Here is a 27,823-nt window from a genome sequence, read left to right as displayed (position 1 = left end):
CCAACTCCAAATCATCTATGTAAATCGTAAACAATTGCAGTCCCAACACTGATCCCTGAGGCACACCACTAGTCACTGATCGCCAACCAGAAAAACCCCCAGTAGCTGATTAACTTACAATTACCCGCAAACACTCCTTGACCATTAACTGTTGTCAAAATGAACACCAAGCCTGAATGAAATTTAGGTTAAATGTTGGTGCATATACTTAAGCAAGTTCCTTACCAAATTAATAATATACTCATGATTATTGTAATCAATTATTCACTGGCATATCATTCAGCAAAACTGATTTGCATAATTTATCAAGATTACATGCATTGTTGTTAAATAAATATTTCCATGTAAATAAAGTTATATAAAATTAGGCCTATAATCTTGATACAGTTGTACAGAAAAACTGGTTCAATATTGAGGAATTCATTATTATGAAGCACATTTATTAAACATTGTGCAAATCAATTTCTGTCCAGTTTATCATGGTAAAAGCAAATGGGCTCATCATTAAATATTGCCACATATAGGAAAATTACACTTCAAATTTTCAGACTTTATTATTTCTAAAGAGACAAAATACATAGCAGGAACAACAGGTACAACTTCCCAATGTTAAGTACAAGTTATTGTTGGTAGTCACTAAATTATTTCTTGTAATGAGGATCATCTTGATTACTGAATTGGAAATTAGGTTTTGTGGCTTCCTGCATCAACTCATATAACTGTCCAATCTGTTCTTCACTAAAATTATTTAGTTTATTTGCCGTCAGATCAGCTCCAAAGTGGGCATTCTGCGTTGGATACATCACACTCTGTGTAGCTTGTGCCTGTAGGAGATCTGCATATGCCTGAGCAAAGACAAAATAGAGTGCACATTAGAGGTCTGTAGCTTAAAATGGAGAATGCTCATTATACATGTTAGCAAAGATACTTTTTGAAACAGACTGAGATTGAAGACACCAACCACACTTATCAAGAGCCACACAAATCCATTAGAAACTGGTTTCTCCATAAAGAAGTTAACGTAGCTTCCTGTAAATGACTGCATTTATTAACTTTTATGAAGGATATCTACTATTAATATTTTATTTTATTTGGATATTGGCAGCAAGTACCTTGTTCATACTACATGTATGAACTCTCGGTCTAAGTTGTATTTTCAATTTTACATTTTATAGTAAATAAAACTACATCAGCTAATAAGTGATTTTTCTAACTGCTGTAAAGAAATGTTATATTAAATGATATTTCTGAATAAAAAGCTTTTCGTAGCTAAATTTAAATTACTATCACATTGATACAAATCTGAACAAAAATGATTTAACTTTGCTGATGGACAGAATTAATTCAATGAAGAGTAGAAGTTCAGGAATTCTTTATTCCTGTAAGGATGAAGGATAAGTATGGCAAGTTTTGGGAACCTTGGAAAAACAAATTTTTTTTAACCCAATCAAAGAAAAAAAGAAAGCATTTGTCAAGGCTAGGAGGCTGGGAACACATGAAGCAAGTGTGGAATACAAAGAAAGTAGAAAGAAAGGAGGGCTAACAGGGGTCACGAAAAATCATTGGCCAGCAGGATTAAGGAAAATCCCAAGGCTTTTTTTTACATATATAAAGAGCAAGAAGGTAGCCAGGGAGAGGGTTGGACCACTCAAGGACAGGGGAGGGAATCTATGCATGGAGCCAGAGGAAATGAGCAAGGTATTAAATGAGTACTTTGAGTCAGTATTCACCAAAGAGAAGGACTTGGTGGATGATGAATCTGGGAAAGGGTGTGTAGATAGTCTGAGTCATGTTGAGATCAAAAAGGTGGTGGTATTGGGGTTCTTGAGAAACATTAAAGTGGACAAGTCCCCAGAGCCTGATGGGATATATCCCAAAATACTGAGAGAGGCAAGGGAGAAAATTGCTCGAGAGAAATCTTTGTATCCTCACTGGCTACAGGGGAGGTCCCAGAGGATTGGAGAATAGCCAATGTTGTTCCTTTGTTTAAGAAGGGTAGCAAGAATAATCCAGGTAATTACAGGCCGGTGAGGCTTAGATCAGTGGTAGGGAAATTATTGGACAGGATTCTTCGAGATAGGATTTACTCCCACTTGGAAATAAGTGGACGTATTAGCGAGAGGCAACATGGTTTTGTGAAGGGGAGGTCATGTCTCACTAACTTGATTGAGTTATGTTTCTAGAAGATCTCCCCTCATTCTTCTATACTTCCCCTATACTTCCAATGAGTATAGCCCCAGTCTACTCAGTCTCTCCTCATAAGCCAACTCTCTCAACTCCGGAATCAATCTATTGAATCTCCTCTGCACCCCCGCCAGTGCCAGTATATCCTTTCTCAAGTGAGGAGACCAAAACTGTACACAGTACTCCAGGTGTGGCCTCACCAGCACCTTATACAGCTGCAACATAATCTCACTGTTTTTAAACTCCATCCCTCTAGCAATAAAGAACAAAGAACAGTACAGCACAGGAAACAGGCCCTTCGGCCCTCCAAGCCTGTGCCGCTCCTTGGTCCAACTAGACCAATCGTTTGTATCCCTCCATTCCCAGGCTGCTCATGTGACTATCCAGGTAAGTCTTAAACGATGTCAGCGTGCCTGCCTCCACCACCCTACTTGGCAGCGCATTCCAGGCTCCCACCACCCTCTGTGTAAAAAACGTCCCTCTGATGTCCGAGTTATACTTCGCCCCTCTCAGCTTGAGCCCGTGACCCCTCGTGATCGTCACCTCCGACCTGGGAAAAAGCTTCCCACTGTTCACCCTATCTATACCCTTCATAATCTTGTATACCTCTATTAGATCTCCCCTCATTCTCCGTCTTTCCAAGGAGAACAACCCCAGTCTACCCAATCTCTCCTCATAGCTAAGACCCTCCATACCAGGCAACATCCTGGTAAACCTTCTCTGCACTCTCTCCAATGCCTCCACGTCCTTCTGGTAGTGCGGCGACCAGAACTGGACGCAGTACTCCAAATGTGGCCTAACCAGCGTTCTATACAGCTGCATCATCAGACTCCAGCTTTTATACTCTATACCCCGTCCTATAAAGGCAAGCATACCATATGCCTTCTTCACCACCTTCTCCACCTGTTTTGCCACCTTCAAGGATTTGTGGACTTGCACACCTAGGTCCCTCTGTGTTTCTATACTCCTGATGACTCTGCCATTTATTGTATAACTCCTCCCTACATTATTTCTTCCAAAATGCATCACTTCGCATTTATCCGGATTAAACTCCATCTGCCACCTCTCCGCCCAATTTTCCAGCCTATCTATATCCTGCTGTATTGCCCGACAATGCTCTTCGCTATCCGCAATTCCAGCCATCTTCGTGTCATCTGCAAACTTGCTGATTACACCAGTTACACCTTCTTCCAAATCATTTATATATATCACAAATAGCAGAGGTCCCAGTACAGAGCCCTGCGGAACACCACTGGTCACAGACCCCCAGCCGGAAAAAGACCCTTCGACCACTACCCTCTGTCTCCTATGGCCAAGCCAGTTCTCCACCCATCTAGCCACTTCTCCTTGTATCCCATGAGCCTTAACCTTCTTAACCAACCTGCCATGTGGGACTTTGTCAAATGCCTTACTGAAATCCATATAGACGACATCCACGGCCCTTCCTTCATCAACCGTTTTTGTCACTTCCTCAAAAAACTCCACCAAATTTGTAAGGCACGACCTCCCTCTTACAAAACCATGCTGTCTGTCACTAATGAGATTGTTAAATTCCATTTGCCTTCTTAATTACCTGTTGCACCTGCAAACCAACTCCTTGAGATTCCTGCACAAGGACACCAAGTCCCTCTGCACAGCAGCATGCTGCAATTTTTTACCATTTAAATAATAATCCATTTTGCTGTTATTCCTACCAAAATGGATGACCTCACATTTACCAACATTGTACTCCATCTGCCCGACCCTCGCCCACTCACTTAGATTATCTATATCCCTTTGCAGACTTTCAGCGTCCTCTGCACACTTTGCTCTTCCACCCATCTTAGTGTCATCTGCAAATTTTGACACACTACATTTGGTCCCCAACTCCAAATCATCCATGTAAATCGTAAACAATTGCGGTCCCAACCCTGATCCCTGAGGCACACCACTAGTCACTGATCGCCAACCAGAAAAACACCCATTTACCCCCACTCCATGCTTTCTGTTAGTTATGATGTGGAGATGCCGGCGTTGGACTGGGGTGAACACAGTAAGAAGTCTCACAACACCAGGTTAAAGTTTTAACCTGGTGTTGTGAGACTTCTTATTCTGTGAGTTAACCAATCCTCTATCCATGCCAATAATGTAAGACTGTGCACCTTTATCTTATGTAGCAGTCTTTGGTGCGGCACCTTGTCAAATGCCTTCTGGAAATCCAGATACATCACATCCACAGGTTTCCCATTGTCCAATGTTCTCAAAGGATTCCACCAAATTACTCAAACATGACCTGCCCTTTATGAACCCATGCTGCGTCTTACCAATGGGACAATTTATATCCAGATGTCTCGCTATTTCTTCCTTGATAGATTCAAGCATTTTCCCTACTACAGAAGTTAAGCTAACCGGCCTATAGTTACCTGCCTTTTGTCTACCTCCTTTTTTAAACAGTGGCGTCACATTTACTGTTTTCCAATCTGCGGGAGCCACCCCAGAGTCCATACCATTAGTGCATTTGCTATTTCTCCCACCATCTCTTTTAGTACCCTGGGATGCCATTCCATCAGGACCAGGAGACTTTTCTACCTTTAGCCCCATTAACTTGCCCAACACTACCTCTTTCGTGATAATGATAGTTTTTAGGTTCTCACCTGCCATACATAGCCTTCCTGAAATCAATTTTTGGCATTTTATTTGTCTTCCACTGTGAAGACCGACACAAAATACCTGTTCAATGCCTCAGCCATTTTCTCATTTCCAGTTATTACGCCCCCTTCTCATCCTCTAAAGGACCAATGTTTACTTTCGCCACTCTTTTTTGTTTTATATATTTTTAAAACCTTTGCTATCTGTTTTTATATTCTGAGCTAGTTTACTCTTATAATCCATCTTACCTTTCTTTATAGCTTTTTTCGTGGCTTTCCGCTAACCTTTAAAGATTTCCCAATCCTCTAGGTTCCCACTAATCTTTGCCACTTTGTATGCATTTTCTTTCAATTTGATACCCTCCTTTATTTCCTTAGATATCCATGGCTGATTATCTCTTTTTCTACAGTCCTTCCTTATCACTGGTATATACTTTTTCTGAGCACTGTGAAAGATCGCTTTGAAAGTCCTCCACTGTTCCTCAATTGACCCACCATAAAGTTTTTGCTCCCAGTCTACCTTAGCCAACTCCTCCCTCATCCCTTTATAGTCTCCTTTGTTTAAGCACAAGACACTGGTATTGGATTTTACCTTCTCACGCTCCATCTGTATTTTAAATTCAACCATACTATGATCGCTTCTTCCAAGAGGATCCTTAACTGCAAGATCATTAATTATTCCCGTCTCATTACACAGGACCAGATCTAGGATAGCACGATCCCTTGTCAGTTCCATTACATACTGTTCAAGGAAGCTATCGCGGATACATTCTATGAACTCCTCCTCAAGGCTGCCTTGCCCGACCTGGTTTGACCATTTGATATGTAGATTAAAATCCCCCATGATAATTGCTGTACCATTTTTACATGCATCAGTTATTTCTTTGTTTATTAGCAACATTGTTGCTCAGATCTATCAAGGAAACTGATCCTTGTTTGGAACACCCAATGCTGCGAGTTGTGCCTCATTGTCCTTTGCTGCATCGCTGTGCACCCGGAGACTGCCTTTGCTGATGGGATTGCTGGTCTCCCTATTGTTCCTCCACTCCTTCTCTGCCAAACCCTACAGCTCCACCAAATGGGCAATAGCAGAGCATGCCCTTCTGCTGGGATAAATGGTGGCTCCTGTGAACCTTCTCCCAGCCTCATTATTGGTAGAGGATTTATAAGACTTTGAGATTCTCTCCTTTGGCAGCATTGCAGGCAGTTGTAGCCGAGGGGAAGTGGAGGTCAGGGAAAAAAATTAAAAGAGCAAAATACTGTTATCCAAAAGTCAGAATACTGCCAAATAGCAGTAATTTCTCTTCCCTAGATGACTTTACATGACAAAAAACATAAGAAACAAGAAAGAATGCCATTGCAATGTCAAATCAATGACAGTGGATTAAATTGTCAGTGAATGGTTTGCAGACATGACATCAGATTAATTTATAGTCAAGCATTCATAACATGCTGCTAGTTATTATAGTAACCTAATTTGAGAATATAATAATGCATCATCCAGCACCATTAAAATTATAAATTTTCCAATTCTCGATTTATAGATTCTGGAGTTGAACTGGATTATCTATGGTTCTGAGTGTGACAGGATTTAATCTACAGATGGAATTGAGTTTTCTGTTTAAATTGAGTATGATCAACTAATGTCACTTGTGCATGCCTACAAACAGAAATATTGGCTATAGTTCAAACAGATCAAGAGTTTCTTAATTTTAAAAATGGAAGCAATAGTTCCAGATGGATTCCCACTGCCAAAATGCAATTGCAGATTGATTTGTGGATTAGATATAGTAGTCACACTGGTACTGACAGAACAAGCAGTCATAATTAGTCAAGAGATTTCAGAGGCCAATCAAAAGCTATACAATACAACCAAAATATCAATTTTAGGCAAGCACTCCAACCAACAATACCCAAGCCTTTGAATGTCCAGGCTGGAGAGCTGGCTTGGTGGAGTTTCACCCAGTGGTGGATTCCAGGGAAAAACCAAGGAGCCATGTCAGGAAAGCGAATGTGTTGGGACTTTACATGCTTGCCTAGAAAGTTCCTCCCTTTACACCTTTGAAGGAACTCAGACCAGCAAAATCTGGCATAACTCCCTTTAAGGACTTCCAAAGCTTCAAATATTTAGTACAATAGGGAATGACTCCCAGAAAGGACCAATTGCCTTTCCTTCACACACTAATCTCAACTCTAAATCTTCCTCCACCCTTCAGACAGGACAGGGCTAAAATAGTGGGATCATGCATTGTTTGCTCCACTCCTGCCACAGTCCATTGACTAGGCTCGTACAACAAGTAAGTGAATGTATAATTAGCATTAAAAAGTTGTGACCTGATAACATCACTAGCACTGTGATTTAAACTCAATAGTAAGCTTAGGGGTCACCCAACAGCTGATCTAAGGTAGGGGCTGCTGACAGGCATGCTAAGTGCTGAAAATCGTGTTTAGTACTTCTTGCAGCATTTCTCAAGATTATTACCCCAATGTGCACCCAGTCCCGTAGGCCACGGCTCCAATGACCTGGTATGCTTCAAGCCCCTAATATTCTGACTCATCCACTCCTTCCTCTCCCAGTTCCAATGGTAGGCCCAATTGGATAGCCCTGTAGTATTGAATGTAGAAATGTAAGAACTCAACCTATCAGTTTTCAAAACCTGCCCTGGAGAAAGGGAGACAATAGGAGTGGTGACCCCTTTCAAGTACCACTCATTAAACTACATGTCAACTAAATCCCCCTGATGTTCAGGGCAAACTGATTTTGCAAGGAAGCTATTTGAACATGCAAAGAGACTAATTCCTATATTAGTTATTTGCTCTAAATGCCTTTTTCTGTCTTTACCACTATATGTATGGGCAGCATTCCTCTCATTTGTAATGATAATAAAGATGATGTGTATACCCATTTGCCACATTGCATGCTTAGATCTCATTTTGCTGCATGTGAACACAGCACTATATCCGCAATATTGGTGTTAAAGCATAGTAACAGAGTAACGAAAGTGAAAAGCAGAAGACAATTTAGCCTGGCTCACTGGCAGTATCTGACTCACCAATCCAAACTTGAACTCATAATCTAAAACGACACATCAGTGCAGTACTAGAGCACTGAACTGCATTGTTATCGGTGTCATCATTTCGATGAGACCTTGAGCTGTGTGTCTGCTCATTCAGATGGATATAAAAAATCCAATGGCACTATTTGATGACCTGCATTTTTATCTGGTGTTCGGGCCCAGATTCTCTTTTAAACCAGCACCAACAGAAAAGGATTAACTGGTCATTTATCTAAATTGTAGTTTGTGGATTAGTGATATATACGGATTGACTACCATATATGCCTACAAAACTAATTCACTGAAGGTACTTTGGTACATCCAGGGGATGTGAAGGGAGTGTCATATGTATATATAAAAATGCAAGTAATTTATTCTTTGAGGGGAAATACCCAACTCTATTTGCATAAAAAGTAAGCTCACTTCCAAATGTTGGAACTTGATACCTTTCCCAAATTCACAGAGTCAGGAAGACGTTGTGGACCTTTGAAATGGCAAGCAGGACTTGAATGCTGAAGTAGTGCTCCGATTTGCCAGCAGGCGAAAGGGAGAACCTATGAGGGGCTCATAGGAGGAAAACCTTAATCCAACAGGGCCATTTGACCTCCATACTGAGTTCAAATATATCCCATTTTCATTGGTCCAATAGCTTTGACCTGCAGCATGGGAGTCATGAATTGAACAATAGATCCACAGAATCCCTACAGTGCAGAAGGAGGCCATTTGGCCCATTGAGTCTGCACCAACAACAATCCCACCCAGGCCTGATCCCCATAACCTCCCGTATTTACCCTGCTAATCCCCCTAACACTAATAGGCAACTTTGCCATGTTCAATCCACCCAACATGCATATCTTTGGAGTGTGGGAGGAAACCGGAGCACCTGGAGGAAACCCACGCAGATGTAGGGAGAACGTGCAGACTCCACACAGACAGTAATCTGAGGCTGGAATTGAACCTGGGTCCCTGGTGCTATGAGGTAACAGTACTAACCACTGTGGCAATTGTTCAGCCATAATGTAAGCTAATACGTACAAGGTGACCTTTCTTGAATTTTTCACTTCCATCTTTGATTTTACATTGGTTGGTTTCAGGACAAATTCACCTTGTGTATTTTGAACTTGTTCAAGTTACAGAAGTTGCCAAACTAATATCTGGCAATATTTCAATGAGTTAGATATGATATTGAGTGGGAAGAACAACTGAAGAATAAACAATATAGAAATAGAAAGCAAAAAAATTGAAAGTGCATTCTCTTTGTGGTGCTGAAATCGCTAAGGATCAAGTTGAGAGAGATTTAGGAGTCTTGGTTGGCTCAATGCTAAATTTGGCTAACCAGTACAGATTAGCTATCAACAAGACCAATATTGATTTACATAACTAAAACAATATATAGGGTCAGAGTGAGTAATGAGCAAACACTATTAGTTTTCAGGTCAAACATACCCTGATTATTATATTCAGGTCCGATCCCAAATCTTGAAAGGAGCTTTATCAGACTAAATTAATCTGATAACAAATTAGAAATAAGAGCTATTCCAACACAGTGCAGAGAGAAACTGCAAGGTTTCTCCCCCCATCTCGGGGATCTGAATCAGTGGCATGCTTTCAGAAACCTGAATTTTCAGTCTGGAAAGGCAGAGCTTGACAGGTGTTCTGGAGATATCCAACAGTACTACCAACTTGTATTTAAAATAATCTTTAACAGAGTAATATATTCCAAAACTGCCTCAAAGGAGCAATTATCAAATAAAGTTTGATATTGAGGCACTTCATAGAACCTATCATCCCATTTTTTTTCCATGCCAGCTCGCTGCAAGTGCAGCTCAGCTAGTCTCTCTCCATCGCCTCACCATCCCCAATGCCTTTTTCCTCATAACCCTGTAATTTTCTCTCTTCAGGTTCTTATACAATTCCTTTTTGAAAGTCATGATTTCCACTACACTCCTAGCCAATACATCTCAGATCCTAATGACTCACTGTGTAAAAATGTTTTTCCCCCATGTTATCTTGGATTCTTTTGCCATTCATCTTAAATTGGTGTCTGCTTGTTGAGTTTGACCTTTCGCTAATGTATCTATTTATCTCTGTGACTTTCTCCAGCTCGATATTACTCTCACATCTTATGCATTCTCTTAGTATAGAACATAGAACATAGAACATTACAGCGCAGAACAGGCCCTTCGGCCCACGATGTTGCACCGACCAGATAAAAAAAAAAAACTGTGACCCTCCAACCTAAACCAATTTCTTTTCGTCCATGAACCTATCTACGGATCTCTTAAACGCCCCCAAACTAGGCGCATTTACTACTGATGCTGGCAGGGCATTCCAATCCCTCACCACCCTCTGGGTAAAGAACCTACCCCTGACATCGGTTCTATAACTACCCCCCCTCAATTTAAAGCCATGCCCCCTCGTGCTGGATTTCTCCATCAGAGGAAAAAGGCTATCACTATCCACCCTATCTAAACCTCTAATCATCTTATATGTTTCAATAAGATCCCCTCTTAGCCGCCGCCTTTCCAGCGAAAACAATCCCAAATCCCTCAGCCTCTCCTCATAGGATCTCCCCTCCATACCAGGCAACATCCTGGTAAACCTCCTCTGCACCCTCTCCAAAGCCTCCACATCCTTCCTGTAATGTGGGGACCAGAACTGCACACAGTACTCCAAGTGCGGCCGCACCAGAGTTGTGTACAGTTGCAACATAACGCTACGACTCCTAAATTCAATCCCCCTACCAATAAACGCCAAGACACCATATGCCTTCTTAACAACCTTATCTACTTGATTCCCAACTTTCAGGGATCTATGCACACATACACCTAGATCCCTCTGCTCCTCCACACTATTCAAAGTCCTCCCGTTAGCCCTATACTCAACACATCTGTTATTCCTACCAAAGTGAATTACCTCACACTTCTCCGCATTAAACTCCATCCGCCACCTCTCGGCCCAACTTTGCAACCTGTCTAAGTCTTCCTGCAAACTACGACACCCTTCCTCACTGTCTACCACACCACCGACTTTGGTGTCATCAGCAAATTTGCTAATCCACCCAACTATACCCTCATCCAGATCATTAATAAATATTACAAACAGCAGTGGCCCCAAAACAGATCCCTGAGGTACACCACTTGTAACCGCACTCCATGATGAATATTTACTATCAACCACCACCCTCTGTTTCCTATCCGCTAGCCAATTCCTGATCCAATTTCCTAGATCACCCCCAATCCCATACATCTGCATTTTCTGCAGAAGCCTACCATGGTGAACCTTATCAAACGCCTTACTAAAATCCATATATACCACGTCCACTGCCTTGCCCCCATCCACCTCCTTGGTCACTTTCTCAAAAAACTCAATAAGGTTAGTAAGGCACGACCTACCTGCCACAAAACCATGCTGACTATCACCTATCAATTCATTACTCTCCAAATAACTATAAATCCTATCCCTTATAATTTTTTCCAACATCTTGCCGACAACAGAAGTGAGACTCACCGGTCTATAATTCCCGGGGAAGTCTCTGTTCCCCTTCTTAAACAATGGGACAACATTCGCTAACCTCCAATCTTCTGGTACTATACCAGAGGCCAACGACGACCTGAAGATCAGAGCCAGAGGCTCTGCAATCACTTCTCTTGCCTCCCAGAGAATCCTTGGATAAATCCCATCCGGACCAGGGGATTTATCTATTTTCAGACCCTCCAGAATATCCTGCACATCCTCCTTATCAACTGTAATACTGTCTATTCTACTCCCTTGCAACCCAGTGTCCTCCTCAGCTATATTCATGTCCCCTTGCGTGAACACCGAAGAGAAATATTGGTTCAATGCTTCACCAATCTCCTCCGGTTCCACACATAACTTCCCTCTGCCATCTATAACTGGCCCTAAACTTGCCCTAACCAACCTTCTGTTCTTGACATACCTATAGAACGCCTTAGGATTCTCTTTAACCCTATCCGCCAAAGTCTTCTCATGTCCCCTTTTAGCCCTTCTAAGCTCGCTCTTCAACTCCCTCTTAGCCAATCTAAAGCTTTCTAGTGCACTACCCGAGTGCTCACGTCTCATCCGAACATAAGCCTCCTTTTTCTTTTTAACCAACAAAGAAACTTTTTTGGTGCACCACGGCTCCCTAGCCCTACCAATTCCTCCTTGCCTGACAGGGACATACCTATCACAGACTCGCAGTAGCTGCTCCTTGAAAAAACTCCACATGTCGGACGTTCCCAGTCCCTGTAATCTCCTAGTCCAACCTATGTTTCCTAATTCTCTCCTAATAGCCTCATAATTACCCTTCCCCCAGCTAAAACCACTGGCCCGAGGTTCATGCCTATCCCTTTCCATCACTAAGGTGAACGTAACCGAATTGTGGTCACTATCACCAAAATGCACACCAACTTCCAAGTCTAGCACCTGGTCTGGCTCATTTCCCAGCACCAGATCCAATATAGCCTCACCTCTAGTTGGCCTGTCTACATACTGAGTCAAAAAACCTTCCTGCACGCTTTGAACAAAAACTGACCCCTCTAACGAGCTAGAGCTATAACAATTCCAGTCAATATTAGTCAAGTTAAAATCCCCCATAACAATTGCCCTATTACTTTCACTCCTAAGCAGGATTGACTCCGCAATCCTTTCCTCTATGGCTTCTTGCAAATCCCCAGTTTTCACATCTTCACCATTCGCAACTATACTTTCAATATCTAGGCCTTATGATCTGGAATTCTCACCTTAAACTTCTTTACCGCTTCTCATTTTAAGATGCTCCTTAAAACCTACTTCCTTGACCAAGTTTTTGGTCACCTGTCCTAATATCACCTTTGCAGGCATTTCTTCGCCATTCTTAATTGAGCTTGTGTAGATGGTAATGTACTACCTTCTCAAGCTGCTGCAGTCTGTATGTGGTATACTTATATCTACAGTGCTGTTTGGGGAGGTGGGGGCAGGGGTGGTGCTCCAAGATTTTGACAGAGGACGAATGGTGATATATTTCCAATACGTGTAACTTGGGATGGGTTTCCCATTCTTCGCATGTCCTTGTTCTTCTGGGTTCTAGGGGTCATGGTTTAGAAGGTTTGTTGAACCAGCCTTGGTGAGTTGCTGCAGTGCATCTTGGTACAAACACAGCAGCATGGTTCACCGATGGTGGAGGTAGTGACTGTTTCAGGTGGTTAGGGTGCCAATCAAGCAAGTTGCTTTGTCCTGGACGGTGTCAAGCTTCTTGCACTGTGTTGCTGCTGTTCACATCTCAGCAATTGGAAAGTCTTCCACAACAATCCTAATTTGTACCTTATGGGCAGGCTTGCAGAAAGTCATGTGCTAAGGTGCTTGCGACATTGTTCCTTATCTCTGATCTGCTCTTGTAGTATCAGTATTTATATGACTGGTCCAGTTTAGTTTCAGGCCAATGGTGATCCCCGGTATCTTGCTGGTAGGAAATTCAACCATACCAGTGCTGCTGTCAAGGGATAATGGTTAATTTATCTTTTGTTGGGTTTGGTTATTGCCTGGCATTTGTGTGGCATGAATGTTACCAAGCCACCCAATATCTTTTATAGACAAAGTATTATGTATCCCTGCTGCCCACTTTCCATTTAATAATTCTGCTTTTACTGACAGAAGTTGCATCTGAAGACAATACAAATGTTAAGAGTTTGTATTCTGGGGAATCACCAGTGCAAAGCAAAGTTTGCCATTTCACAAAACGTGTGGTACTGTTATTAATTTTAAATAAAATGGAATGGAGTAATGGGACAAAAATCAAATAGAAAATGACATAAACATTGCCATACTACAAATCTCCATAAATTTTAGCTTATTGTAATATTTATATTTTTCTGTTTTACTGATTTCATTTTTCTCTCTTGGCTCTAGAAGGTAATTATTCACACTGGGTTGCATTTCATTGGTGACAGTTGTTATCCATGGATTGTTCTTGAAGCTGTGGGGGTTCCTGTTCAACTGTGGGGTTATTACAGTGTTACATAGTCAAATCTGTTCCTCTTGTAACATACTGCCCAGGAATGCATGCCGTTTTGGGCCGAGGGTGAATGTCAATTAGGCATGGGGGATGTAATTTGTCCCTCCCTCACCTCCCCAATCCCTTACCCAATAATGGCAGTCAGCTCTAGAATTTTTTCTCTAAGCCTTACCATCGCTCCACCTTTATGGTGCTCCTTAATACCTATTTGATGAAGCTTTAGGTCACTTGTCCTAATATCTCCTTATGTGGCTGTGTGTCAAATTTTGTTTGACTATCCTTCTGTGAAGCATCTTGGATGTCTAGATACAAGTGCCATTTAAATGCCAGTTGTTTTTCTGGCCTTTCTACTGTTCAGTTGAAATTAGCAAACTAAGTACAAATCAGTCTGTGTATCTGAGGTCATAGAGAAACAAATCAAAGATGAGAGTTTTAAAATCGAAGCAAGCTAATATATAGACAGCAGGTTTTTGGATGAGCTCAAGCTGGGCACCCACTTTGCAAAGAAAGCCCTGGAATCCTGGAATAGTCAAGTCTAAAGATGACAAAATCACAAGGAGGGCTTCAGCAGTAATCTCAAGCATGGGCAGAGTTGGGCAATATTATGAGAGAGAAGTAGGCCACCTTGGTGAAGAAGAGGATATGGGGTTCGAAATTCAGCTCAGGGTCAGATAAGATGACAAAGTTGCAAAGCGGTTTGGTTCTGTTTTAAATAGAGGCTCTGGAAAGGAATGAAGTTTGAGGTTAGGGAGCCGAGATTGTGACAGGGAATAAAGACAATGACTTCTGTTTTCCCAATATTACATTGGAAGATATTTCTGCTCATACCTTATCAGATGTTGGAAAATCGGCGTGACAAATCAGAAGCAATGAAGGAGTCGAGAATAGTAGTGGCAAGTAGAGCTGGGTGTTTAACTGTACATGTAGTACAAGATTGTAAAGGATATACAAAACTAATCCAGAATGTTATTTCAGATGAGATTGAGAAAGTAGTGCAAAAGGCACATATATTCAAATTACATGTACTAAAAGATAACCAAGACCGAAAGATATTCTTTATTCAGAGTTATATAGTGCAGACAAAAAAATCTTGGAACCATTGAAGAAACAATTAGATACAATAGGAAGTAGATTTTCTCTGGATAGATTCTCAAGGGCAACTAGGGATCGCAACAAATGCTGGTCAGCCAGCGATGCCCATGTCCCATGAATGAATAAAAAAGATGTACTAAGATTGATCAAATAGCCTTCTTCATTTGTAATTATCTTGTGCTTGTCACAGACAACTTAAGCTTTGTTGTCATAATTTAAGGCATCACCTTTATACAATTCCTGAAAAATGCAAAGACATCTTTGCTTTCTAATTTCTACAAATCTTAAAAGAAAGGTATTCAACCTTTTATTTCAGGTATGGACTTGTATAGTATAAAAAAAAGGAACAGTTCTTCCTTGTAGCATGTTTACATTTTTAATAAAATATGTCTAAAGCAAACACAATTCGGTAATAATGGCCTCCTTCTGTGCTGTGACTATTCAATAGCATTGAGATATCCAAGTCCTTAGTGCCATCCTATGGAAAATGGTGGAACTACAAGCACAATTAGAGCTATATTTTCATGGAATCATACAATCGTAGAATCCCTACAGTACAGAAGGAGGCCATTCAGCCCATCGAGTTTCACCAACAATCCCACCCAGGCCCTATCCTCGTAACCCCACACATTTACCCCACTAATCCCTCTAACCTACGCATCTCGGGACACTAAGGGGCAATTTAACATGGCCAATCAACCTAACCCACACATCTTTGAGTGTGGCAGGAAATCGGAGCACCTGGAGGAAACCTACACAGATATGGGAAGAATGTACAAACTCCACACGGATAGTGACCTAAGCCGGGAATCAAACCCAGGTCCCTGGAGCTGTGAGGCAGCAGTACTAACCACTGTGCCGCCGTGAAATAATTCTGTCAGGAATGTCAATCTCTGCATGGTACAAAAGCTCGGTGCCTATGTTTCAAAATAAAATTGTAATATGCAAGAATTCAGCACAAGCCTCAGGTGATATATGGATTGCAGGATGGAAGGTTTTTTGCACTGAGACAATCCCTTGAGTGATGCTGTTGGGAGCTCCTTGCTCCACTAGAGTTATCCATGATGGCAAAGTTGTGGGGGGGGGGGGGGGGGGGGGGGGGGAGGGATGTGCCAGACAAAGTGGGGCTATAAATGTCAAGGGAAGAACAGGCAAAGAAAGGCTGTGCATTCCACTGGCTGCAAAGGTGGAAAAAGGCTACTGTGGCAAGGTTTGGGCCATTGTAGTTGAACAGGTTACTGAAATTTAACCAAGGTATCAAAATTGTATGGACAATGACGGTCCCCCAAGGTCCGCATGTTGACAAAGCCATTTGCAGTCCCTTTACCAGGGTCCATTTGCCAAGTCCTGCGGCAATGGATGATTGGTGATGTGAACAGGGCTGTGAACCTGAGAGTCCCTAGTCAAGAATCTGCACACAGGCAACAAATGCATGAAAGCGTTTTGATATCCATGTTGGTACAAAGTGTCTTTGAGTAGTAGCATCTGCTACTGAGCAGTCCTCTTCAGAGTATCCTTCCCTCACTGCAAATAGGTAGGCAGCTAGAAAAGGCACTTAACAATAGGCTATCCCACTTTCTCCTGGCTGGGAAATCATATCTTGTGGAATCACCACCTTTGTGGTCAAAGAAAAAAAAACTTTAAATTTTGCAACGTGGATTGTTAGAACATTTATGGATTTGCAAGTGACTATCCAGAAAGAGCTGCAAATGTATCACATGATCTATCAAAATTCCAAATTGACATGACCACTTTCAGCGAGACATGCCTTCCTGGTGTTTCAAGCAGCCCCAGGTGAAAGTCTCCAAACATTATTGATGCAGGTGAGGACTGATGACTGACTCAGAGTCATTATTCAACCCACCCTCTGCTGGTAGCAACAAAGGTTGAATTTAAGTTCCCTTCCCCTTGGGTACCTTCTCCATGCCTAAAAGTTATGTTTAACAAAGTTGCTAATTCAACCAGGTTTTGAGCTAAGACAGAAGTTTATTACTACTGAAAAAAGAAGAAATGGTAACACACGTGTATTTACATTCATACAAATAAGAAACAAATATAAATAAAAAGCTATACAGATGTCCTTGAGTTATGAGGAGTAGATGCTGACGAGGCGCGGCCAATACCGATTTTCAGTAAAGTTGGCTTCTGCTGATGAATGGCTGATTCTGTGGTTCAGGTACCTTGTAGTCCAATTGAGAGATTTCAATTCCTTTTCCCAGTCACTGTATTGCCTCTAGTGTATATAGTAGCTTCTGGTTGCTGTTTCTCAGCACACACAGCAACCAGCTGAGAGAGAGAGGATCAAAAGCATTGTTGAATGCCTCGAAATGTTGCTTGGCAGGCAACGTAGCTTTTAACCCCCAAATGTTTATTTATTTCGAGGGGCGTGTACTCATCTGGCTAGGTCATTATAACTAGGGGCCTTGATGCAAGATGTGGCATGGTGGCACAGTGGTTCCGGCTTGGGTCACTGTCTGTGTGGAGTTTACACATGGTCCCTGCGTCTGTGTGGGTTTCCTCCGGTTTCCTCCCACAACACAAAGACGTGCGGGTTAGGTTGATTGGCTATGCTAAATTGCCCATTAGTGTCTGAGGGACTAGCTAGGGTAGATGCATGGGGTTATGGGGATTTGGCCTGGCTAGGATTGTGGTCAGTGCAGACTCAATGGGCTGAATGGCCTCCTTCTGTGCTTCAGGATTCTATGATTCTATAATCATTATGTCCCTTTGTCTTCCAGAGATGGTATTCAGACTTAATGTTTTTACAAGTACCTTGAATTGTCTGGACCCACTGCAAAAGTGCTCCATTGTTCAGTAGAGATCCCCTGCAGCCATTCCAGTCAGTGGCCAATGGTGCAATCATTAGCCATCTTCAATGTCATTTAAAATTATCCACTTAAAAAAATATACAACTCGGGTCCTTTTAAAGTCCAATATTTCCATATATGATTCCCAAATTTTTTCTCTATCATTGTACAACTGGGGAGAAGTAGCTGAAGAAACAAGCAGGGGGATACACCTTCCATGATCTTGTTGAGTGGTGGTGCAGGCTCAAGGGGTTGAATGTCTTATTCCAACTCCTAAGGCGTATGTTCATAGAACTCTTTAATCATTTCAATATATTTGTCAAACCTGCCTTCTCTAAGTAAACGTAGTAACAGTTCTTTTTCCAAATCTAACACAATCACTTCAAATTTATTTTTGTGTACTGCATTTGCCACGTTTGCCATTCCTCTATCCTGTATGTTTTTTATTTCATTCACAGAATGTGGATGACTGGCTAGACCAGCATTTGGGGTGGCATGATAGCACAGTGGTTAGCACTGCTGCCTTTCAGTTCATGGCTTGGGTCACTGTCTGGCCGGAGTCTGCACGTTCTCCCCATGTCTGCGTGGGTTTCCTCCGAGTGCTCCGGTTTCCTCCCACAGTCCGAAAGATGTGAGGTCAGGTGCATTGGCCATGCTAATTCTCCCTCAGTGTATCCGAACAGGGACCGGAGTGGGGCGACTAGAGGATTTTCACAATAACTCCATTACTGTGTTAATGTAAGCCTATTTGTGACACTAATAAATAAATTTGCTGCCCATCTCCAATGTATTCTCAGGTAGTCCACTGCATTCTTTATCAGGGTTGGTTGCAGGTGGCAGAGTGGATAGCACTGCTATCGCACAGCGTCAGGGACCTGGGTTCCATTCCAACTTTGCTGACTGTGTGGAGTTTGCACATCCTCCCCACGTCTACATGGTTTTCTCTGGTTGCTCCCACAGATCAAATATGTGCAGGTTGGGAGGATTTGCCGTGCTAGGTTGTCCTTAGGTGTCCCAAGATGTGTAGGTTGGTTGGATGGCCGTGGTGGATGTGTGAGGTTGTGAGCTTGTAGGGATGGGGTGGGGAAAGGACCTGGGTAAGGTATCCATCAGAAAGTTGGTGCAGACTCGACAGGCCAAATGGCCACCTTTTGCACTCTAATTCTATGATTCAGTTGGCATCAGCAACTGGTTACATCTTGTCAATCTGAAAAATATCTATTTACTTCGACACTCTGCTCTCCATTTTCCAGCCAATCCTGTCCTCTTGGCATCCCACCTTTAATATCATAGAAGATACAGCATAGAAAAAGGCCCATCACATATGCCCGGTCAAAGACAAACCACCTAACTATTCTCCAGCACTTGGCCCATAGCCTTGTATGCCTTGGCATCACAAGTGCACATCTAAATACTTTTTAAATATTTATAAGGGTCGCTGCCTCCACCACCTTTTCAGGCAGTGAGTTCCAGACTCGCACCACACTGTGAAAACGTTTGCCTTCAAACCCCTCTAAACCTCCTGCTTCTTATGTTAAATATATGAGCTTGAATGTTACAACTCTCGTGCTTTTTGATTCTTTGTGTATCCATTCAGTATTTACCTTAAGTAATTTAATTCTATTAATAAAACATTATCTACCTATTACAAATCCAAATTGACATCCCTGATTAGCCCATATCTTTCCAAGTGCTAAATGGTCGCTACCATGATTGCAATCAGCACTTCTTTTGATTATTCGCAGTGCTATATTTATATATCTAAAAATCAATATTACAAGAATGTGCACGTTTTGCAAGTATTGAGTTTAAATCAATGTTCCCATTAACTAGGGTAAATTAACTATTAACTAGACCATATTTCGGGTTTCAGATAGGTCGATGGTGGCATTCTGGTTTAGATTTAACTATCATAAGGCAACAGAATAAAATATAGCTTTTTCCAAATCTCCACACCCTTGAGATTCAATTCATAAATGGAAACAATACATACAAACACAAATAGGACTGAGTTGCACAGAGGCCAAAGCCTAAGTATTGTATTTGGTTCACAGATCATAGCTTGGATATCCTGCGTGGCAAAAAATACTGCTTATATTTTGTTGTAGGATTTGAGCCAAGTATTTATCTGAACAGCCCTAATCATTCAAATATGATTAGACAGGCGAGTAAACTAACAAATAGAAGACAGCAAAATATTACAGTCATCAAGATAGCAGGAAACTAAATTGTTCCCCTTTTTAAATTGGAGTAGGCTAACAAGATGCCAATTTATGCACAACCAGTCACACAAATACTTATCAGATAACTGACTAGATAAACTATTTTAGGTGTTAAATTGCCAATGAATCTAGATTATATAAATCTAATTTTTGATTAAAACTAAAAATGTAGCCCCTTTGATACTAAATAATGGCATAAGCAGAAATTTTATCAGAAAAGAATTATCAAGCAAAATTTGAAATTACATTCGATGACAAAAGCCTTTTTCAAGGAGGTAGGTTTTAAGGCGGATTGGAATATGGAAAGGCTTAGAGGTATAAAGAGGGATGTCTGGAGCCTGAGTCACAGCAGGCTGAATGGTATGGCAAAGGGAAGGGAATGATGGAATAAAGATCAAAGGAACAGAGACTTCAGAGGGCCACAGAGGAAAGCTGTGTATTTAACTGGTATGTGGTCAGAGCAAGTCGGTCTTCCAGATAAAATGAGCTCACATAGAGAACGAGACATAGGAGAGAAACCAGGAAAAGATGAGGATTCAAGACTATCACAGAGGTGGCTTGGGGAAGGAGTGGCTTGGGCGATAAGGTGAAAGGGGAAGCAGAAAGGACAGCTGAATGGTCTCAATCTTAGTGACAAAGTTATCCACATGCTTTTTGCACCTGCTGTTAACATGAGAGCGGTGGGGACAGGGAGAGAGATTTAAGGAGTCATGGTAGTGAAGTAAAGAAAACAAAGGAATATCCTCAATCTTCAGGATGACCTCAGAGTAAACAGTTTTGGCAAAGGAAAGTAAGACCTGATAACAGTGGGCAATAAATGCTTAGTTAGTGATGTCCACATCCCACAAAATAAATTTAAAAATACTTGATGTGATCGACCTGATCTAATGATGGACAGTTAAACCATTCTTCCGCCAGATTACTCAAGTATACACTCCTAGAGTCATTGAATTTTACAGCACAAAAAGAGGCCCTCTGTGTCTGTGCTGGCCATCAAACACCTACCTATTCTAATCCCATTTTCCAGCACTTGATCTATAGCCGTGTATGCTATGACATTTCAAGTGATCATCTAAATTCTTCTGAAATATTATGAGGGTTCCCAACTCTACCACACTTTCAGGAAGCAAATTCCAGATTCCCACCACCCTCTGGGTGAAAAAGTATTTCCTCAAATGTCCTCTGAATCTTCTGCCCCTCATCTTAAATTTATGCCCCCTGGTTATTGATCCCTCTACTAAGGGGAAAACATTTCTTCCTATCTACTCTACACTATGAGGTGTATAAAATTATGAGGGACAATCAAGTCCCCCCCTCCAGCAACCTCTGTTCTAAGGAAAACAACCCCAACCAAGCCATCCTCTCTTCATAACTGAAATGCTCCAGCCCAGGCAACATCCTGGTGAATCTCCTTTGCACTCTTTCTAGTGCAATCACATCCTTCCTATAGTTTGGCAATCAGATCTGCACACAGTACTCTAGCTGTGGCTTAATGAGCATTTTATACAGCTCCATCATAACCTTCCTGCTCTTACATTCTATGCCTCGGCTAATAAAGCCAAGTATCCTATATATCTTCTTAACTACCTGTCCTGCTGCCTTCAGGAATCTTTGGACCTACACCCAAAGGTCTCTCTGGTCCTCTGTACTGCCTAGCTTCCTACTGTCCATGTGTATGTCACTGCATTGTTAGTTCTCTCAAAATGCATCACCTTACACTTTTCAAGGTTGAATTCCATTTGCCACTATTCTGCCCATCTACATCATCCTGTAATCTAAGGCTTGGGACTTAAGATAGCAAAGATGGTAGCCCTAACCGAAGGAACAGCCGAGATGTAGAAAGGGATGGAACAACAGTCAGGGCTCAAAAGTGGAGAAAGTACCAGAGGAGTGGGAGAAGACAAGTGATAAAGGGCCACAGTGTCAACAAAGGGAGAGGCAGGTTATGAGGAGTATGGCCAGGTGATGATGTTTTAATTAGGAGCAGGGTGCCTCCATGTGGGAATTAATTGGTAGCGAAAGCCAGGATACAATCCTCCACAATGATGTTGTGGATGGGACAAACTCATTTTGTTTCTTGTGACTGAACAGATATTCTGGAGCAAGATCAGGAAGCAGGAAGACAGGACATGAGATAATTGTTTAATAATGTTTACTCTTGTTTTTATTCTCATAAAAAAGAGTTAATGATCAGGCTCCAGAGTACAGGTGACAGATGCGTTTGTATTTATTTGAGGGCTTACACTGCCATCTACTGAATTTTCATGTTAGCACATAATACCGAATAAAAGCTATATTGAAGTTGTAGAAATTTAGTGAAGAACAATGGTAGATAATACCAGAGTTGTTTGGGAGTCTCTTTAAAAATTGAATTATTTGTATCTTGCCTAATTTTGTTTACAATTGTCATAGGATCCTTAGAACACAAAATATTCTGATGCAGGTTTATCAACCTTAAATGTAAACTGATTTGCCCTCCATGGATAAACCTGAACCTATTGAGCACTTCCAGTATTTTCTGGTTATGTTTCAAATTTCTAGCATCTGCCGTATTTTGTGTTGGAGGTGATGAAGTAATTTTACTGATGATCTATTTTGTTATTCCCGTAGAAAACATAATTACTACATGTGACACGCATGCAATAATTTTCAAAGATCTGTTTTAATCATTAGGAACATAGGATTTAGGAGCACGCCATTTGGCCCTTCAAGCCTGCTCTGCATTTGATAAGATCATGGCTGATCTGATTTTGATCTCAACTCCACTTCCCCACATAACAATTGCCTCCATTGTCTATCAAAAGCTCTGATAGAACATAGAACATAGAAAAACTACAGCACAAACAGGCCCTTCGGCCCACAAGTTGTGCCAAACACATCCCTACCTTCTAGAGCTACCTATAACCCTCCATCCTATTAAGCTCCATGTACTCATCCAGGGGTCTCTTAAAAGACCCTATTGAGTTCGCCTCCACCACCACTGAAGGCAGCCGATTCCACTCGCCCACCACCCTCTGTGTGAAAAACTTACCCCTAACATCTCCCCTGTACCTACCCCGCAGCACCTTAAACCTGTGTCCTCTCGTAGCAGACATTTCCACCCTGGGAAAAAGCCTCTGGGAGTCCACCCGATCTATGCCTCTCAACATCTTATACACCTCTATTAGGTCTCCTCTCATCCTTCGTCTCTCCAAGGAGAAAAGACCGAGCTCCCTCAGCCTATCCTCATAAGGCATGCCACTCAATCCAGGCAACATCCTTGTAAATCTCCTCTGCACCCTTTCAATCTTTTCCACATCCTTCCTATAGTGAGGCGACCAGAACTGAGCACAGTACTCCAAGTGGGGTCCGACGAGGGTCTTATATAGCTGCATCATTATCCCCGGACTCCTAAACTCAATCCCTCGACTGATAAAGGCCAGCACACCATACGCCTCCTTAACCACCTCCTCCACCTGCGGGGCCGATTTTAGAGTCCTATGGACCCGGACCCCAAGGTCCTTCTGATCCTCTACAGTACTAAGAGTCTTTCCTTTTATATTGTACTCCTTCATCCCCATTTGACCTGCCAAAATGGACCACGACGCATTTATCTGGGTTGAAGTCCATCTGCCACTTGTCCGCCCAGTCTTGCATCCTATCTATGTCCCTCTGTAACTTCTGACATCCCTCCAGACTATCCACAACCCCACCAACCTTCGTGTCGTCGGCAAACTTACCAACCCATCCCTCCACTTCCTCATCCAGGTCATTTATGAAAATGACAAACAGCAAGGGTCCCAGAACAGATCCCTGGGGCACACCACTGGTGACCGACCTCCATTTAGAAAAAGACCCATCTATACCCACTCTCTGCCTCCTTTGGGCAAGAGAGTTCTGGATCCACCGGGCAGCAGGCCCTTGGATCCCATGCCCTCTCACTTTTTCTAGAAGCCTTTCATGGGGGACCTTATCAAACGCCTTGCTAAAATCCATATAAACCACATCTACCGCCTTCCCTTCGTCAATGTGTTTAGTCACATTTTCAAAGAACTCCACCAGGCTCGTAAGGCACGATCTGCCATTGACAAAGCCATGCTGAGTATTCTTAAGCATACTAAACCTCTCTAAATGCTCATATTTCCTGTCCCTCAGGATCTTCTCCATCAGTTTACCAACCACTGAGGTTAGACTCACTGGTCGGTAATTACCTGGACTATCCCTATTCCCCTTCTTGAAAATAGGAACCACATCCGCAATCCTCCGGCACCTCTCCCGTCTCCATCGACGACGCAAAGATCATCGTCAGAGGCTCTGCAATCTCTTCCCTCGCCTCCCACAGTAACCTGGGATGCATCCCATCCGGACCCGGCGACTTATCTATCTTGATGCCATTCAAAGATTCCAGCACAACCTCTTTCTTAAAGTCCACATACTCAATCCTTTCAGTCCACCGCACGCCCACAGTACATCCACCCAGGTCCTTCTCCTCTGTGAAAACCGAGGCAAAGTACTCATTGAGCACCTCTGCCATTTCTACTGATAAATTGATATTGGACAATTTTACAGTGTAATTCATTAAAAAAGCCAAAATTTCTATTAGAATTGCTCGGAGAACCAGAGGGGCAACTGAACAAGTTCAGTGTTTGAGATAAGATTTAAGCAGAAATAAATATCCCCTTGTCTGATGATCTGATCACTTCATTCATCACAACTCCACCGAAAAAGGGTAAGACATGGGGCTAGCACCCTTACCTTGTCAAAGAAAACAATCCCTTTACAGAAAGTAGCCATCCCAGCAAACCCCAACAAAGAAAAGACAGCACATCCGAGGATGCATGTATGAAGAGATTGAATGAAAACCAGATAGAAGTCCGATCCTTGATAAGCCCAATGTTCAACACCAAAGCCATCAACAGAATTGATACTTGGAAATCTCTTCCAGAGTGGGAAGATGTCCCAGCGCTGTGAGAGAGGAGAACCTATTGACTTGACATCTTGGGCATTAGTGAGATATGGTGGCCACGCCATGGACAACCCAGTGGTAAGGGCACAAGAATCCTGTACTCTGGGCAAGAATACCACAATCCATGGAATTGGCTTCATATGCAACAGATGCTCAACACAAATGTTAGCTGGGTAGAAAACAGTGAACTATTGTATCCAGATTCCACACAATGTACACCAAAATCCTTGACGTATAGGTTTACACACCAGAGTCAGATACAGAGGAAGAGAAAGATAAATCACATCACCAATTGCAGGATATATGGGACAAGACACCCAGCTATGATATCAAGCTACTGATCATAGAATCCCTACAGTGCAGAAAGAGGGCATTTGGCCCATCAAGTCTGCACCGACCACAATCTCACCCAGGCCCTATTCCGTAACCCCACACATTTAAGCTGCTAATCTCCCTGACACTAAGGGGCAATTTAGCATGGCCAATCTAACTCACACACCTTTCCACTGTGGGAGGAAACAGGAGCACCCGGAGGAAACCCACGCAGACACGGGGAGAACGTGCAAACTCCACACAGTGACCAGAAGCCGGAATTGAACCTGGGACCCTGGCACTGTGAGGCAGCAGTGCTAACTGCTGTGTCACCGTGCCGCCCGTGACCCAGTGCCGATCAATTATCCAAATAATAAACTCAGTGGCAACCGACAAGGAATTAATAGTACAATTGGTCCCCCTGGGTCAACATATGCTCAACAAAAACAGTAAGTGTCTTCTGGGCTCCTCCAAAAGCATTGGGAATACCTTCTTCAAACACCAAGAAAACCACAAAAAGACATGGAGGTCTCCAGATAGTAACACCCTGATTACAAATGAATATAAATGCATTAACGCAGATGATGGATATTCCCACAAGTTTTCCACACCTGTTGAGATGCTGATGTAGGATCAGACTACCATCTTGTGTTAGGCAAGATCCAGCTGAAGGCAGTGACAATCACAAAGTCACAATGGCTATTCGCAACAGAAAATGAAAGGCCAAGATCATATTGCAGTTTCCAGCAGATCCTCTCCAACAGATTCAGAGTTTGGTAACATCAAGGATAGTGGCCATCAAGCAGAGAGGAACCAACAAAGAGCGATGGATTCACTGACTCAAAGTGGAAGTTGAATGATGAAAGAAAGCTGTTCAAAATCAAGAGGGACCAGAAAAAGAACACTGAGCAAGAAGTCGAGAAGATGGATAAAGCAATGAAGAGCTGCTGGAGATGGGGATGGTTAAGAGTTAGAAGGCAGGTAGGTTTTAGAAGTGGCAAATAATAATGACTCCAAAACACTGTACAGGATCTTTAGGGAACCGACTGGTCCAAGAATCAAAGGTGCTGATCAAGAGTAAGGACAGCAGGAATATTTTAACAGAAGAGGAGCAGGAGTCAAAGTAGGTGAAACACCTTCAGGCATCACAGACCCCTTGAACATCATTACAGGCTGTATGTTCTCCCCATTCCTTTTCTTCATTGATTTCAACACGAAGAAGGTGATGACGGGGGCAGACTTTGGCCTCCAATGGCAACGTCACCAGTTAATAGACCTGGATTTCGCAGATGACACTGCCTTCCTGGCTGAAGAATCACATGAACTTCAAGGTAGTTCTCCCCGTGTCTGCGTGGGTTTTCTCCGGGTGCTCCAGTTTCCTCCCACAGTCTGAAAGACGTGCTGGTTAGGTGTGCATCACCTGATGAAGGGGCAGCGCTCCGAAAGCTAGTGGCTTTTGTTACCAAATAAACCCGTTGGACTTTTAACCTGGTGTTGTGAGACTTCTTACTGTGTTCACCCCAGTCCAGCGCCGGCATCTCCACATCAGGTGCGCATTGGCCATGCTAAATTCTCCCTCAGTGTACCCGAACAGGCGCAGGAGTGTGGCGACCAGGGGATTTTTCACAGTAACTTCATTGCAGTGTTAATGTAAGCCAACTTAGAAATCATAGAAACCCTACAGTGCAGAAGGAGGCCATTCGGCCCATCGAGTCTGCACCGACCACAATCCCACCCAGGCCCTATCCCCACATATTTTACCCGCTAATCCCTCTAACCTACGCATCCCAGGATACTAAGGGGCAATTTTTTTTTGTGCCACTAATAAATTAAACTTTAAAACTTAAAACACACACACATATCATTTAGGCCCTCCCTCTCCGAGGCCTTACCTCCCACTCCGCCATGAAGCTATTGACCTCCTGCACTCCGGCCTCTCGGGTCCTGCTGAATTCCTCCCGGACATAACGGTCACCCAGCGCGCGCAGCTCGGGCGGCAGCAGCCGGTGCACGAGCAGGACCCGTTTGTACAGCGCGCGCAGCCGGCGCGAGGCCATCCGTCCCCCCGGCAACCAGTGTGCCACCAGCTCGCCGGAAGTACCTGCTCTCCCAACTGTCCACACAGAGGTACGGCACCGATATTCCTCCCAGTGAATTGTTTATGTTTCGCGGGGTGGCGTACCTATCTGAATGCGTATCTTTGCGGCGACACCGTATATTCCTCGGAATTAATTGAAAAGGAAATATATGTCGACAATTGACATCTTTTGCTGGATGTATTTTGCATCACTTGCGGTCTTGTGGCATCGGTTCCGGAACTCGTCCCGCGCAGTGGCCGGAGGTTGGTTGATGCTGCTGCACCTGGCCCTGGTGACTCTTGATTGGTTGTTGCTGTAGAAAAGGCAATTAAAGGTGGTGCTAAGATCTGAATGGAGCAGCATCATGTGTGTTCAACATAGAAACATATATTTAAAGCAAAATACTGCAGACTATAGAAATCGAATCATAAGCTGCACGGAAAGAGGCCTTAGGTCTCCTGGCTTGGGTCACTGTGTGTGCACGTTCTCCCCGTGTCTGTGTGGG

The 27,823-nt window shown here is 42.7% G+C and overlaps 1 protein-coding gene across 1 annotated transcript; it reads right to left on the bottom strand.

Moving 5' to 3' along the window:
• Window positions 1-529: 529 nt before the first annotated feature.
• On the bottom strand, window positions 530-27,542 carry sdhaf3 (succinate dehydrogenase complex assembly factor 3). Its single transcript, XM_078237952.1, has 2 exons — window positions 27,133-27,542; window positions 530-845 (listed from the first exon to the last, which is right to left on the bottom strand). Exons 1-2 carry the CDS (start codon window positions 27,295-27,297, stop codon window positions 642-644), a joined length of 369 nt encoding a protein of 122 aa, XP_078094078.1. The 5' UTR covers window positions 27,298-27,542; the 3' UTR covers window positions 530-641.
• Between the last annotated feature and the right edge of the window lie 281 nt (window positions 27,543-27,823).

The sequence above is a fragment of the Mustelus asterias genome, chromosome 2 (genome assembly GCF_964213995.1).
Source record: "Mustelus asterias chromosome 2, sMusAst1.hap1.1, whole genome shotgun sequence".
NCBI classification, from domain to species: Eukaryota; Metazoa; Chordata; class Chondrichthyes; order Carcharhiniformes; family Triakidae; genus Mustelus; species Mustelus asterias.
This window is presented reverse-complemented; position numbering and strand designations above follow the sequence as displayed.

Bases quoted from the DNA above. Each gene is read 5' to 3' on its own strand.
- sdhaf3 (XM_078237952.1), bottom strand. From the start codon at position 27,297: ATGGCCTCGCGCCGGCTGCGCGCGCTGTACAAACGGGTCCTGCTCGTG. The intron at 846-27,132 runs GTAAGGCCTCGG...GTCTTTGCTCAG, and splicing joins GCTTCATGGCGGAGTGGGAG to GCATATGCAGATCTCCTACA.